Source organism: Physella acuta, unplaced genomic scaffold, assembly GCF_028476545.2.
Source record: "Physella acuta isolate Inbredline_101_S28 unplaced genomic scaffold, ASM2847654v3 ptg001357l, whole genome shotgun sequence".
Classification (NCBI taxonomy): domain Eukaryota; kingdom Metazoa; phylum Mollusca; class Gastropoda; family Physidae; genus Physella; species Physella acuta.
The window spans coordinates 21,804-34,711 of record NW_026732872.1 but is presented as its reverse complement, the minus strand read 5'-3'; the positions used below and the strand labels follow the sequence as shown (position 1 = coordinate 34,711).

The following is a 12,908-nucleotide window of genomic DNA, read 5'->3' as shown; positions in this document are numbered from 1 at the left end:
TTTCTTTACAGATTTCTCGTTATAAAAAAACCCTGTATTTTTTTTATTAAATACATTTTCTAAATGATGCAGTTTGTTTAGTGCGTCTTGTGGCCAGATGGTGCCGGATGCTATCGTATGGTACCAATACCGTAGCAACTATCTGACTTGCTGGACACAATATTAGTCATATGACAAGAGACATCACTCTAAGAAACAGAAACCTTAAAAACAACTCCGATGTTTTGGCCATTTTTTAAATGAAATCTTAATTTTTTTTACATTTCTGTTAGTCTCGTATTCCTTATTCTAGCCATGACTCTAAAACCACAGTAGTATGTTGAACCTCGGCACAAAGGTGTGTCATCCCAACAGCTTTAATTGTTGTGTGACTCTTGTAATCGTTTTCCTCCAGCTGTCCCTGCAAGCCAGGATGTACACTGGCGGGATTGTGAGCACTCCCACGGGCGAGGTGAATGACTGGTCAAGCAAAGATTTCGCCAATGTGACCCTGGGGTCTGTCTTCACAGACGGGTGCGTGACCACACCCAACCCATCGTTACAGGGCGCAACCACCAGCCCTTCGTACCCCGACACCAACAGCCCTTCGTACCCCGACACCAACAGCCCGTGGTACCCCGACACCAAAAGCCCTTCGTACCCCGACACCAACAGCCCTTCGTACCCCGACACCAACAGCCCTTCGTACCCCGACACCAACAGCCCTTCGTACCCCGACACCAACAGCCCTTCGTACCCCGACACCAACAGCCCTTCGTACCCCGACACCACCAGCCCTTCGTACCCCGACACCAACAGCCCGTGGTACCCCGACACCAACAGCCCTTCGTACCCCGACACCAACAGCCCTTCGTACCCCGACATCAACAGCCCTTCGTACCCCGACATCAACAGCCCTTCGTACCCCGACACCAACAGCCCGTGGTACCCCGACACCAACAGCCCTTCGTACCCCGACACCAACAGCCCTTCGTACCCCGACACCAACAGCCCTTCGTACCCCGACACCAACAGCCCTTCGTACCCCGACACCAACAGCCCTTCGTACCCCGACACCACCAGCCCTTCGTACCCCGACACCAACAGCCCGTGGTACCCCGACACCAACAGCCCTTCGTACCCCGACACCAACAGCCCTTCGTACCCCGACATCAACAGCCCTTCGTACCCCGACATCAACAGCCCTTCGTACCCCGACACCAACAGCCCGTGGTACCCCGACACCAACAGCCCTTCGTACCCCGACACCAACAGCCCTTCGTACCCCGACACCAACAGCCCGTGGTACCAAGACACAGGCACAGTAACGCCGACAGCCGGTACTACTGAACAACCCCTCACCTACCCCAACGACATACTGCCGAACCCACTAGACACATACACCTGGCCCCCACATAAGTCCACAACATCCTTCCCAGCCACTACACCACCCAACCCGTGCTACGGCCATCCATGTACAACCCATCCTTGCAACCCATACAACCACAACAACCCCAACAACCCCAACAACCCCCGCAACCCCTACTCCATCTACGCTGTGATGGAAGCTGTCCAGTACCTTCAACAGGAACAGTTCAACCGTGACCACGTGCTGTCCCTGCTTCAGCTGTTCCTGCAACACAACAGGATGTAACAGCCTGCAACAGCTTTAACCAGCCTACAACAGCTTCAACCAACTTACAACAGCTTTAACCAGCCTACAACAGCTTTAACCAGCCTACAACAGCTTTAACCAGCTTACAAGACAACAGCTTTAACCAGCTTACAACAGCCGTAAACAGCCTTCAACAGCTTTAAACAGCCTCTATCACATCAACGATTACCAACTTATACAATGTTTTTGAAATAAAATATTAATCAGAATTTCCTGTAACAAATTATTGTTTAAATTTATTTTCTCGCCAATTTTTTAAATAACGTGTTATGTTCGCCGGTTAAATGTGTAAGCTCCCATTTAGCCAGATTGTACCGACTCCCACTTGATGAATTATATTTTGCAACGCTTCCTACTTTTTATATTTTACAACGAACGCAAACACACACATACAGACGCACACATACAAACATACACCCATACCGACAAACACAAACCAACACATGTTTTAGTAATTAAAATAATAAAAAAATTGCACCTAAAAAATCAGTTGTCGGAATTGCTGTTGATATAAACATAAGGAACAATTGCACAGCTTATGGGTATGTCGATTGTATAAAAAAAATTCTGTCTCTGTTGACTCAGTGAAGGGATATTATTGTCAGCATTATGACCAGCCGCCTTTATTTCCCCTTTCGTGAGTTAGGTACCCATTACAGCTGGATGGACTCAAGGATGTTCTACGTACTTTAACCCGGATTCGAACTCGCGACTTCCGTGGTTAGCTGTCTTATGCTTTACAATTCGCCTACTTCGTCCTATGTCGATTTTGTGAACTTATGTATCCAACCACTGTAAACAGCTAAAGAATTGTGTACTTATGTATGTCCCTATTTTGTCCTGGTAGCATGGCCAGGCTGTAGTGCGTTCGACTGATAGACCATACGAGCCGACCCGCAGCGTATCATACGCCGCTATTTAGTTGTTTTATTTTCTACTTTTCAGTAATTCATAATTTGTGAATTCGACAGTACCAATGCTGCCACTGAAAATATGTGCTTTAAAACACTAACCCCCCCCCCCCCTTTCCCCTAACCCCGACCCTACACCCCCCCCCCCCCCGTGAAAGCAGCCTCCTCTTAGTTATTTCTTAGTTACCTCCTGTAAGTTTAAAATCGAACTAAATTATCTGTCCCTAATAGAAACCCGGCTCTACGGCTCTACGATTTGTAAACATTTAGCTTTGTAAACATTTAGCGTGACCACAACTCACCAGACAATGTGGGGGTGGGGTGGAGGTGGTAGTGATAGTGATAGAGAGAAAGAGAGGGGACTGCAAGGAGGCGCTTGCAGCTTGTTTTCTAACGGCTCCCAGAAGAGAATTATATATATAGATGTCTCGAGTTCGGATCTCTGATGAGTTCCTGACACACGTAAAAGAAAGTCATTGTGGCTGGGGATAGTGCTGACTACACCATCAAGTTATATTCCATTGTATCAGAAACAGGGTAACTCTACTTCATCTGCCCCAGGTTAACTAATATGAACTTGCTACACACCACACCTGAAGTATGTATTAACACATGGCATTTTTTTAAAGGGGAGCGAAATGTATTCTGTCACTGCTATTTATAGCCCTCTTAAATTTTGGAACCGGCCCAAGTAAAGCATCTTCTCCCATTAATATTTGTTTAACAGCCAATAGCAAATTTTGTTACACGATAACAATAGAAATGGGGGGGGGGGCGTGGTCACTCTCAAGCTAAACGTAAGTCTACGATTTGTCCCATGTTCTAATCCATGGGATAGCTCTGAGTTCACTCAGCTCTTATGGGTACCTCGCTCGAGTTGGGGAAGGTCTTATATGAACAATGCTGATCACACAATCGCATGTTATGCTTATTCAGAACAGGTTAACTCTACCGCACCTGTTTACCGTGGGTGAAAAGGTGCTGTAGTTGCTACGACTTAAGAAATAAACCGGGAGTGATCTCCCCTAAACTTTCTCGAATATTCTAATATAAAATTACGAGGGATGGCAACTCAGGACATAGACAATATTTGTTATCCATTTTTAATTACTTAAACTTTTTATAATAGAATAGAATCTCGTAAAAAAAAAGAATTGCACACCAAGTGAAAAGTTTCCCTTTCAAACCTGACGGTCTATGGGGCAAGTGAAGTAGAGTTCACTTGTTTCTGTGAACTAGGCATATGAAGAGATAGTGTGGACATACGGACAGAATTGCAAAGTCCAGTTTTTACAACTCGATAACGCATAATACGCCAAAACGTTCATATATCTGTATTTATAATTTTTGCCTGATTAAAATAAGTCCTCTATACTCCGGATGTGATGAAGGACTGAGGAGTAAAACTTTGAAAACTGTCAAAATTTCATGTTATTTTTGTGCACGATTACAATATTTCCTCTATACTTCGTATATCCGAGAAAGAAAAAAAATTAAAACACGATAGTCTAAGTTTAAGAGAGAGGTTTTCAGATTAAAGAACAAACGAGAATTTGTGAACAACTAGATATGTGCTGACGTAGGTAGATATTTTTATCTTCTTTTATTTCCGCTCGTCATAATGTGATGTAATTCAAGCGGTTATAATGTTTGTGGGAGCCGGATCATTCTAATCTAGTGGGAGCCGGTACAACCTGATCTAATTGGAGCCGGTACAACCTGATCTAATGGGAGCTGGTACAATCTGATCTAATTGGAGCCGGTACAACCTGATCTAATGGGAGCCGGTACAATTTGATCCAATACCACTTTCCGTCCTATCTAAAAGATATTTATGTGACACGATATTGTCAAATCGCTTTTGTTTATATCACCTCCCTCATAGCGATCAGGTAGAGGCCCCAGACTATCGTAACTCACTTTAAACAAAACACATACATGGTTTATCGTGTCTGTTGTCAATTGTGATGAGATCTAAACAATTTGTTGTCCATTGGGTTGGAGCCTATGCTGACATAAATCTGGCACTCTGAGGTGAATAAATCTTGGCGTCACGTGACCGTGGGACCCAGGTGTCGTGGGAACAAGTCCGGTCCAGTCAGCGACCACTGGCTATATAAACACTGACCCAGGGCACGGGGGTAACAGTCTGTTACACAGTGTAGGATTTGATTTCATCTGTTGGCTGTTTGTTGCAAGTCTGACGTCACCTGTTGTCTGTATGTTGCAAGTCTGACGTCACATCTTACAAGTCTGACGTCACCAAGTATTGAACAATGCTGCTCACCCTAACCCTGGTACTGATGGTTCCTGCTCTCTGTCTTGGACTCGATGATGTTCTTCCCGTATGTATACATTTCTAGTCGTTTTTACTAATGGGTGTGTGTCTATGCGTATGTACGTGCGCGCTTGTATTTGGTGTGTGTGTGTGCTTGTGCATGTAGGTGTGTTTGCGTGAGTACGTGTGCGTGTGTGTGTGTGTTCGTGGGTGCGTGTGCGTGTGTGTGTATGTGTGCATGGAATGAAGAATACTTATATAAATTATATCTAATGATGTAACATTAAATGAGGTGCAATTTTAGAGGCGACATCATGTCTTTATGATAGGATAATTTCCACGACATAGGAAACCACGTGCTGTGTAATCTTTCTTAGAGAGCCAAAAGACAGACCAGCAAATTAACGTTCTGTAGGACGACAAACGTCAACCTTTACCCTGGGAGGAATGTCACAATCCAGAGTCACAGTCTGTCTGATGGCTATTACTATAAGAACAACGTTAACTGTCAGATGATGTTCAGGGGCGGAGAAGACCCTTTAGTTCTCACGATCAAATTCCAGTAAGTTTAAATTGATCTAATTTCTTGGTGCCGTTTAAAAAAAAAACAGGTGCAAAAGGTATAACACCTGCTGTCCACTTACAACACACACAAACAAACAAGCAAACAAATAAACTTGCAGCAGACCAATACACCTTCAACCACAGCGTGCAGACATCTGTCTTAATTTAAGACACACGTGATTCAGGTCTACATTAGTATCGTCTAAGATAAATTTGTGTCTCAATGAAAATGACAAGTTGGTGTTCCCGCTGATGCTGTTGTATTCCGTTGCAGAAATTTTGACGTCCAGGACTCCCCTGACTGTCGCTATGACTACCTGAGCTTCTGTGGCGTGAAGTTCTGTGGCACCCGCCCCAAGAACCAACAGTACCAGTTCCTGGTGCCGGCCTGGGGCAACGTTACCATGACGTTTTTCACAAACAGATACATTAAGAGGCGCGGATTTCAGGTCAGCTGTATAAGTCCTAATTAATGGCCAATTATATGTACAAAAATCATCCTGGTTGTTTTATTGAAAATCAGTTAACCAAATGACGAAATAAGTTGGGGCCAATTTGTCAGTAGGTAGCCGCTAAATAAACTCTATATGGCAAGGGAAATAACTGAGAAAAAAACAATATGACGCTAAATATTTCTTATATGACTGCTGCCATCATCACGTTTTCTCGCTCGTGCCTAAGACACATAGAGCACATGAAGTAGAGTTCACCTGTTTTAATGATCTTGGGGACATTGCCCAACCGCATGTTTCCTTAACATGAGTCAGGTACCCATCTGAGCTGAGTGTACTCAGAAACATTCGGGTTGGCAGTCGTAAATAAATATTGGATCAGATACGTAAGTTTCTGTCAACTTTCGGTAACCATATAATATGTGTTACTAAACCACATTTCCGATCTCTCAAAACCTTCAGCATTTTGTAATGTTAAATCATATTATCGTAAAGCGGTGTATTCTATCAACGTTTCGCATCTGTTTTTCTCGACAACCGAGCGGTTTGGTCACAACCTTCCCTACCATTTCTATAGCCCTTACCCACTGGGTGTGCCATCCTAACATCTAATGTTACACAGCAATAATTGAGAAAGTTTAGGGGAGATCACTCTCGCATTTATTTTCAAACTCTTCTTGTCTTTTCTCTAGTTTTCCCTGCAAGCTAGGATGTACACTGGCGGGCTTGTTTCAACACCCACTGGCGTGATTTCGAGTCGCTCAACCCCAAAGTTTGTGAATGTGTCCGGGAATTACACAGAGAAAATGCCAACAGCCCCGCCCACCACATCTACTAAGTCTACCACCAGCCGAGGTTACCCGCCATGGTACGAGAACACAACAAGACTTTGGAATTCACCAACAACCACCGCCAGCCCACCAACAACAACCACCGCCATCCCACCAACAACAACCACCGCCAGCCCACCAACAACCACCGCCAGCCCACCAACAACAACCACCGCCATCCCACCAACAACAACCACCGCCAGCCCACCAACAACCACCGCCAGCCCACCAACAACCACCGCCATCCCAACAACAACCACCATCAGCCCACCACAACCCTCCACAACTGTTGTTTCTAGAACCTTCGAGCCCTACCCCGCCACCACACCATGGTGGAGACCTAGCGACCCACCAACCATGACCACAAGAGCTCCTGGAACCTTCCAGCCTTACCCCGCCACTACATCATTGGACCGACCCACGGGGAGAACGGTCAACCCACCACGAGGCGGCACCACCAAGTCACCACCACCTACAATTTCCAGAGCTCCTAGAACCTTCCAGCCCTACCCCGCAACTTCACCACGGGACCAACCCACGGGGAGACCAAGCTACGCACCAACCATGACCACTAGCGCTGCTAGAACCTTCCAGCCCTACCCTGCCACCACACCATGGGACCAACACACGGGGAGACCAAGCTACGCACCAACCAGGACCGCTAGTGCTGCTATAACCTTCCAGCCTTACCCCGCCACCACATCATGGGACCAACCCACCAGAGCACCAACAACCACCCCCGGTACGACTCAAACACCCCGCCCCTACACCATCAACGACGTCACGTGGGGCCCACAAGCCACACCCACCTGGCCCCCACGTAGGTCCACACCAGCCTACACCTTCCCAACCCTACCAACCTTACCACAACCCAACCCGTGCTACGGCCATCCATGTGCAACCCATCCATGCAACCCCAACAACCCCCGCAACCCCTACTCCATCTACGCTGTGATGGAAGCTGTCCAGTACCTTCAACAGGAACAGTTCAACCGTGACCACGTGCTGTCCCTGCTTTAGCTGTTCCTGCAACACAACAGGATGTAACAGCCTGCAACAGCTTTAAACAGCCTGCAACAGCTTTAACCAGCATACAACAGCTCTAACCAACCTACAACAGCATTAACCTACCTAGAACAGCTTTAACCAACCTACAGCTTTAACTAGCCTACAACAGCATAAACCAACCTATAACAGCTTTAACCAGCCTACAAGACAACAGCTTTAAACAGCTTTAACAGACTAAAATATAACAGCCGTTTAACAGCATTCCCTATAGCAGCTAGGAAGGTCAAAAAATCAACAGCGTGAACAGCTAGCAATAAAACATCTCCGAACCAAATGTACATTTAGAGAAAATAAAATATTAATCAGATCTTTCACCAACTATGTCTTATTGAAATCTATTTATCTCTTCAAATATCTGTTTAACTCTGGTATGGCGTGGTCGGGTGATAGAGTATTCGACAGTTACCCCTTAAGCTTAGTTCGAATCTCGGTTTTGTGTCTGTAGAAAGTCCCTGAGTCAACTCAGCGCAGATGGGTACTTTACTCATGCTAAGGAAAGTAAAGGCGGCTGGACATTGTGTTGACAACACTATCTCTTCACATGCCGAGGTCACAAAATTATGGTAAACTCTACTTCACCTGCCCCATGCTCGAAAGGGTACTTAACTGAGTGACTGAAAGTGTGCCCGATAGAGTCACTAGTGACGGGAACTCTTCTGTCTTGAATGAGAAAATTGATCTCGCGAGATTAGGTCTCGTCATCATTTGGTTCAACACGTCAACAAATAGCCGAATCAAAAGAGGGGTGACTGGAGTCGTAATTAAACCTAATTTAATGAACACTACGTCACATTCATTGGCCTGCGGAAGAAGTGATGTCATGGATTTAAAAATAAAGGGAGGGGGAGGAGAATGTGTCTCTTACGTTTTACAACTGTTAACACGATAGTTTCGAGTTAGGATCCCAAACCCGAGTCTGTAGAAGGTCCCTAAGTACACCCAGCTCTGATGGGTACCTGGCTCACGTAAAGGAAACTAAGGCGGCTGGACATTGTGCTGACCACACCATTGTATCGTATGATGAGGTTATTAGAACCCATAAACTTTAATACATCTGCCTCGTTTATCTGGACATGAACGGAAATACAGGGTGGTATGACATACAAACACACATGTACACACACAAACACACACATGCACGCACGCATGTACACACACATGTACACACATGTACAAACATGTACACACAAATGTACACACACAAATACACACATGTACACACACGTGTACACACACATGTACACACACATGTACACACACCTGTACACACACACATGTACACACACATGTACACACACATGTACACACACATGTACACACACATGTACACACACCTGTACACACACATGTACACACACGTGTACACACACATGTACACACACCTGTACACACACACATGTACACACACATGTACACACACATGTACACACACATGTACACACACCTGTACACACACGTGTACACACACGTGTACACACACATGTACACACACATGTACACACATGTACACACACATGTACACACACATGTACACACACATGTACACACACATGTACACACACATGTACACACACATGTACACACACATGTACACATGGTTCCAGTAAACTCTTACAGTGTCCAGACGTAAGCTAACAACGAGACAGGCTATTCCACAGTTCCCTCTCCAGAAAGTCCACTGGTCAGCACTATTGACAGTGCCGTCGTAAAAACGTACGTCACGTAGAATAAAAAAATCTGCCGTGAGAATGTGCTTTGACTGTTTATGAGCATCAAAAGAATCACAGTGTGCTCAACTTTCACCCTGTTCCACAATGTCTGAGCGCTAGTGTTGGTGAAATGTTGTCAACGTCATCTTCAACTTAGTTGTGAGTACAGCAGCATTGTTGGTGGTCAGTTGAAGGACAACAGGACTTTTGAATAGGAAAATCCAACAAGACATTCCAACAACATTCTTTTAATAGTTTTGTTTTTCCTCTCTCAGTGATGTAACCATGGAAACACCTCACTCAGTCCTGTAACCACGGAAACACAGCTCAATATTGTAACCATGGAAACACCTCACTCAGTCCTGTAACCACGGAAACACAGCTCAATATTGTAACCACGGAAACACAGCTCATTCAGTCCTGTAACCATGGAAACACAGCTCACCCAGTCCTGTAACCATGGAAACACAGCTCACCCAGTCCCGTAACCATGGAAACACAGCTCACCCAGTCCCGTAACCATGGAAACACAGCTCACTCAGGCAGCTCCAGCTGAAGGTGCCAGGCGGAACTCTGTCCACCAGCTCGGACACTGACGTCACGAGCACCGACACAGACACACACGACAGACACGTGAACGGATAGACAGACGGCAGGTCAACAAATACGTAGACAGTAGGCATCTCCAAGTGTATGGAGACCAGCGATAGGTCGGCGAAATACGCCGCGAATGACATGTTGCCAGATAAGTAGTGCGATGACATGTCAGATGACATGTATGACAGACAGACGCAGAGAGAGACACGTGATAGGTCTGAGAAGAAAGATGAGATGGACAAGTCCAGGTAGAGGGAGACAGGGGTCATCTTTAGAGTTTCGTCTTGGTGGTTAGTGGCAGGTTAGTGGCAGGTTAGTGGCAGGTTAGTGGGACGTTAGTGGCAGGTTAGTGGGATGTTAGTGGCAGGTAAGTGGCAGGTTAGTGGCAGGTAAGTGGGATGTTAGTGGCAGGTAAGTGGCAGGTTAGTGGCAGGTTAGTGGGGCGTTAGTGGCAGGTTAGTGGCAGGTTAGTGGCAGGTTAACGGGAGATAAGTGGCAAGTTAGAGTAATGTCAGTGGCAGGTAAGGTCAAGATTGGTTAGAGTTATACAAGTGACCACTGGAAAAAAAAACATTAAGTTCAACAAAACATGGAGTGTGATGGACCTTATATGCTAGATGCTGGGTGACAGTAAACAAATGGTAAGAACGAATGATCCGATGCATCCGCCAGCATTTTGTCGCTAGTTATCGTTCTTTCTGTCCTTCAATCCAGAGTTACCGTTCTCACCTCGAGTCGCACCTTATCGTTCTCACCTGTTGACACCGCCTAATGATAATGATAACTGTTTTTTATTCTAGAAAACTGCCACATATTTTTATGTCATAAACCTACTGCTCTACTCCCAGCCGTAAAAATACGTCTAAAGTTTGCAGACGCGACAACACTAAAGTGACGACCGTGTCCATAGTTGTCAGATAACACAACACAAGGACCAGTACTCTTGTGACTGGACTAATGGCCCAGTATAGAAATACACATAGTTACAGAATCACTTTTTAAAAATGTAAGAGTTCAGAAAATCATATTAGCTGTGAATATATGGAGACAGTTCTGAACAAATGTCAACGTTTTTTATATACATTTTATAGAGAATAACGACTTTTTGTGGTCGGGAGTTCAAAAACCGCTCGCTCATACTGAGAGAGTCTACCTTTTTAACGTTTAACTGTTAAAAACTACTTTGATTCTGTGTTCATACTTTATTTTACTTCTGTTACTAACACTAGAAAATGACAATGAAGCCTGGTTTGTTAAAACTAACGCATACTTGAATCCTGTTTTTAAAAAAAATTGTTTTAGTTGGGATAACTTGCCCGTGTACTTTCTCTTACAAAATCGTTGAACAGAAATTGAAAACTCTCCGATATTTTTACCCCAATTCACGTGTCAACCATCAAACGTCATATAACAAAGCGCTTCGTACATCCAATCAATTGACGCATGCGCCTGGGGGCCACAGTTAACTCTCCGCCAATCAGAAAATGACACGAGCAATTTAAAACTGTTTACGTCTGCTGGGACCATTTACCGCCAGACGTCAAGGAAGGGGCGGGTTATTTCCCTTGATTGGTTTCAATTAGACGGGCCGATTTGATCGATTTTTAAAAGATCGTATCGAAGAAGGATTCATGATTCAAATTGTTTAAATTAAGTAATTTATTTTTCCAGCGAGAGTGTGTGATTTTGTGGGGTTGATGTGGGTGTGTGGAGAGGAGGGGTGGGGAGGAGATCGTTAATGGAAGACCGACCTCAAGTTTAATAAAGAAAAAAGTCGAACTTAATTTAAGTCAATTTGGCACAAACGGTTATCCATAAAGTCTCGAATAGAAAAGGCAACAATGAACTATTTACTTTGTTTACCAGATTCAAGCGTAATCCAGTCTGGCTTTAAAGTACACAATAGATATTCTAGACTCCGTGGGTCCAACAGTGTTTGTTGTCTTGTGTTGGTGGTACCATCTGATTCTGTCAGCGTCTGTTGATTTTATAAAAGCTAAGATAGTCGTGTGTTTCATGCAGTTATCTTTTTAACTTAGCAAGTTGTTTGATTTAGCCACATGTTTGTTTAACTTAGCCACCTGTTTATTTTAATTAGCCACCTGTTTATTTCAATTAGCCATATGTTTATAAAAGCTCCCCACAAATGGACCCCTTATAAAAGCTCCCGACAAATGGACCCCTTATAAAAAGCTCCCGACAAATGGACCCACCCGCAGTTTTAGCTTCCGATAAAGAGGCTGGAGAGAATAGTCGCGGGTCCATTTGACGCGGGTCCTTTTGTCAAGGCTATTTTGACTCGGTCATTTTGATGGTATACTAAAATAAAAGAGACTGGTGGTGTGTTCAGCTTAAAACCGAAAAGTCTAATAGCACAAAGAAATAAAAAAAAAACTCTAACAATAAGATTATTTTTTTATAAAATAGTTTTCTATTCTTTTAGAAGATTTTTTTGTTTCTATAAAGTTAATTTGATACAATTCCGCTAGGTGGGTCTGCCAATAACCAGAAACCAATGAGATGGCGGCACCAAATTTGACCACTGACGGAGCTGGTCTGGAAGTGACCATCGACATTTTCTCCGTGCCGCTCGTATCCAATGACGTCATGGTTTACGTCAACTTTATTTTCTTCGCCTGCATCATTTTCATCCTCACTGTCATCGGTCTAGTCACCAACACACTCAGTATCGTGGTCTTCATCAAACAGGTGAGTCTCCAACACACTCAGGTGAGTCACCAATACACAAGTGTGTCACCAACACACACAGGTGTGTCACCAACACACACAGGTGAGTCACCAACACACACACACAGGTGAGTCACCAACACACACAGGTGTGTCA

General features: G+C 44.6%; 1 protein-coding gene across 1 annotated transcript; it reads left to right on the top strand.

Annotated features, from left to right (window-relative positions):
• Positions 1-4,807: 4,807 nt before the first annotated feature.
• On the top strand, positions 4,808-8,066 carry LOC131926996 (mucin-2-like). Its single transcript, XM_059282630.1, has 4 exons — positions 4,808-4,910; positions 5,221-5,405; positions 5,682-5,856; positions 6,552-8,066. Exons 1-4 carry the CDS (start codon positions 4,842-4,844, stop codon positions 7,707-7,709), a joined length of 1,587 nt encoding a protein of 528 aa, XP_059138613.1. The 5' UTR covers positions 4,808-4,841; the 3' UTR covers positions 7,710-8,066.
• The last annotated feature ends 4,842 nt before the right edge of the window (positions 8,067-12,908 follow it).

Coding starts and splice junctions, on each gene's coding strand:
- LOC131926996 (XM_059282630.1), top strand. CDS start 4,842: ATGCTGCTCACCCTAACCCTGGTACTGATGGTTCCTGCTCTCTGTCTT. Junction 5,406..5,681: donor GTTCTCACGATCAAATTCCA/GTAAGTTTAAAT, acceptor ATTCCGTTGCAG/AAATTTTGACGTCCAGGACT. Junction 5,857..6,551: donor TTAAGAGGCGCGGATTTCAG/GTCAGCTGTATA, acceptor TCTTTTCTCTAG/TTTTCCCTGCAAGCTAGGAT.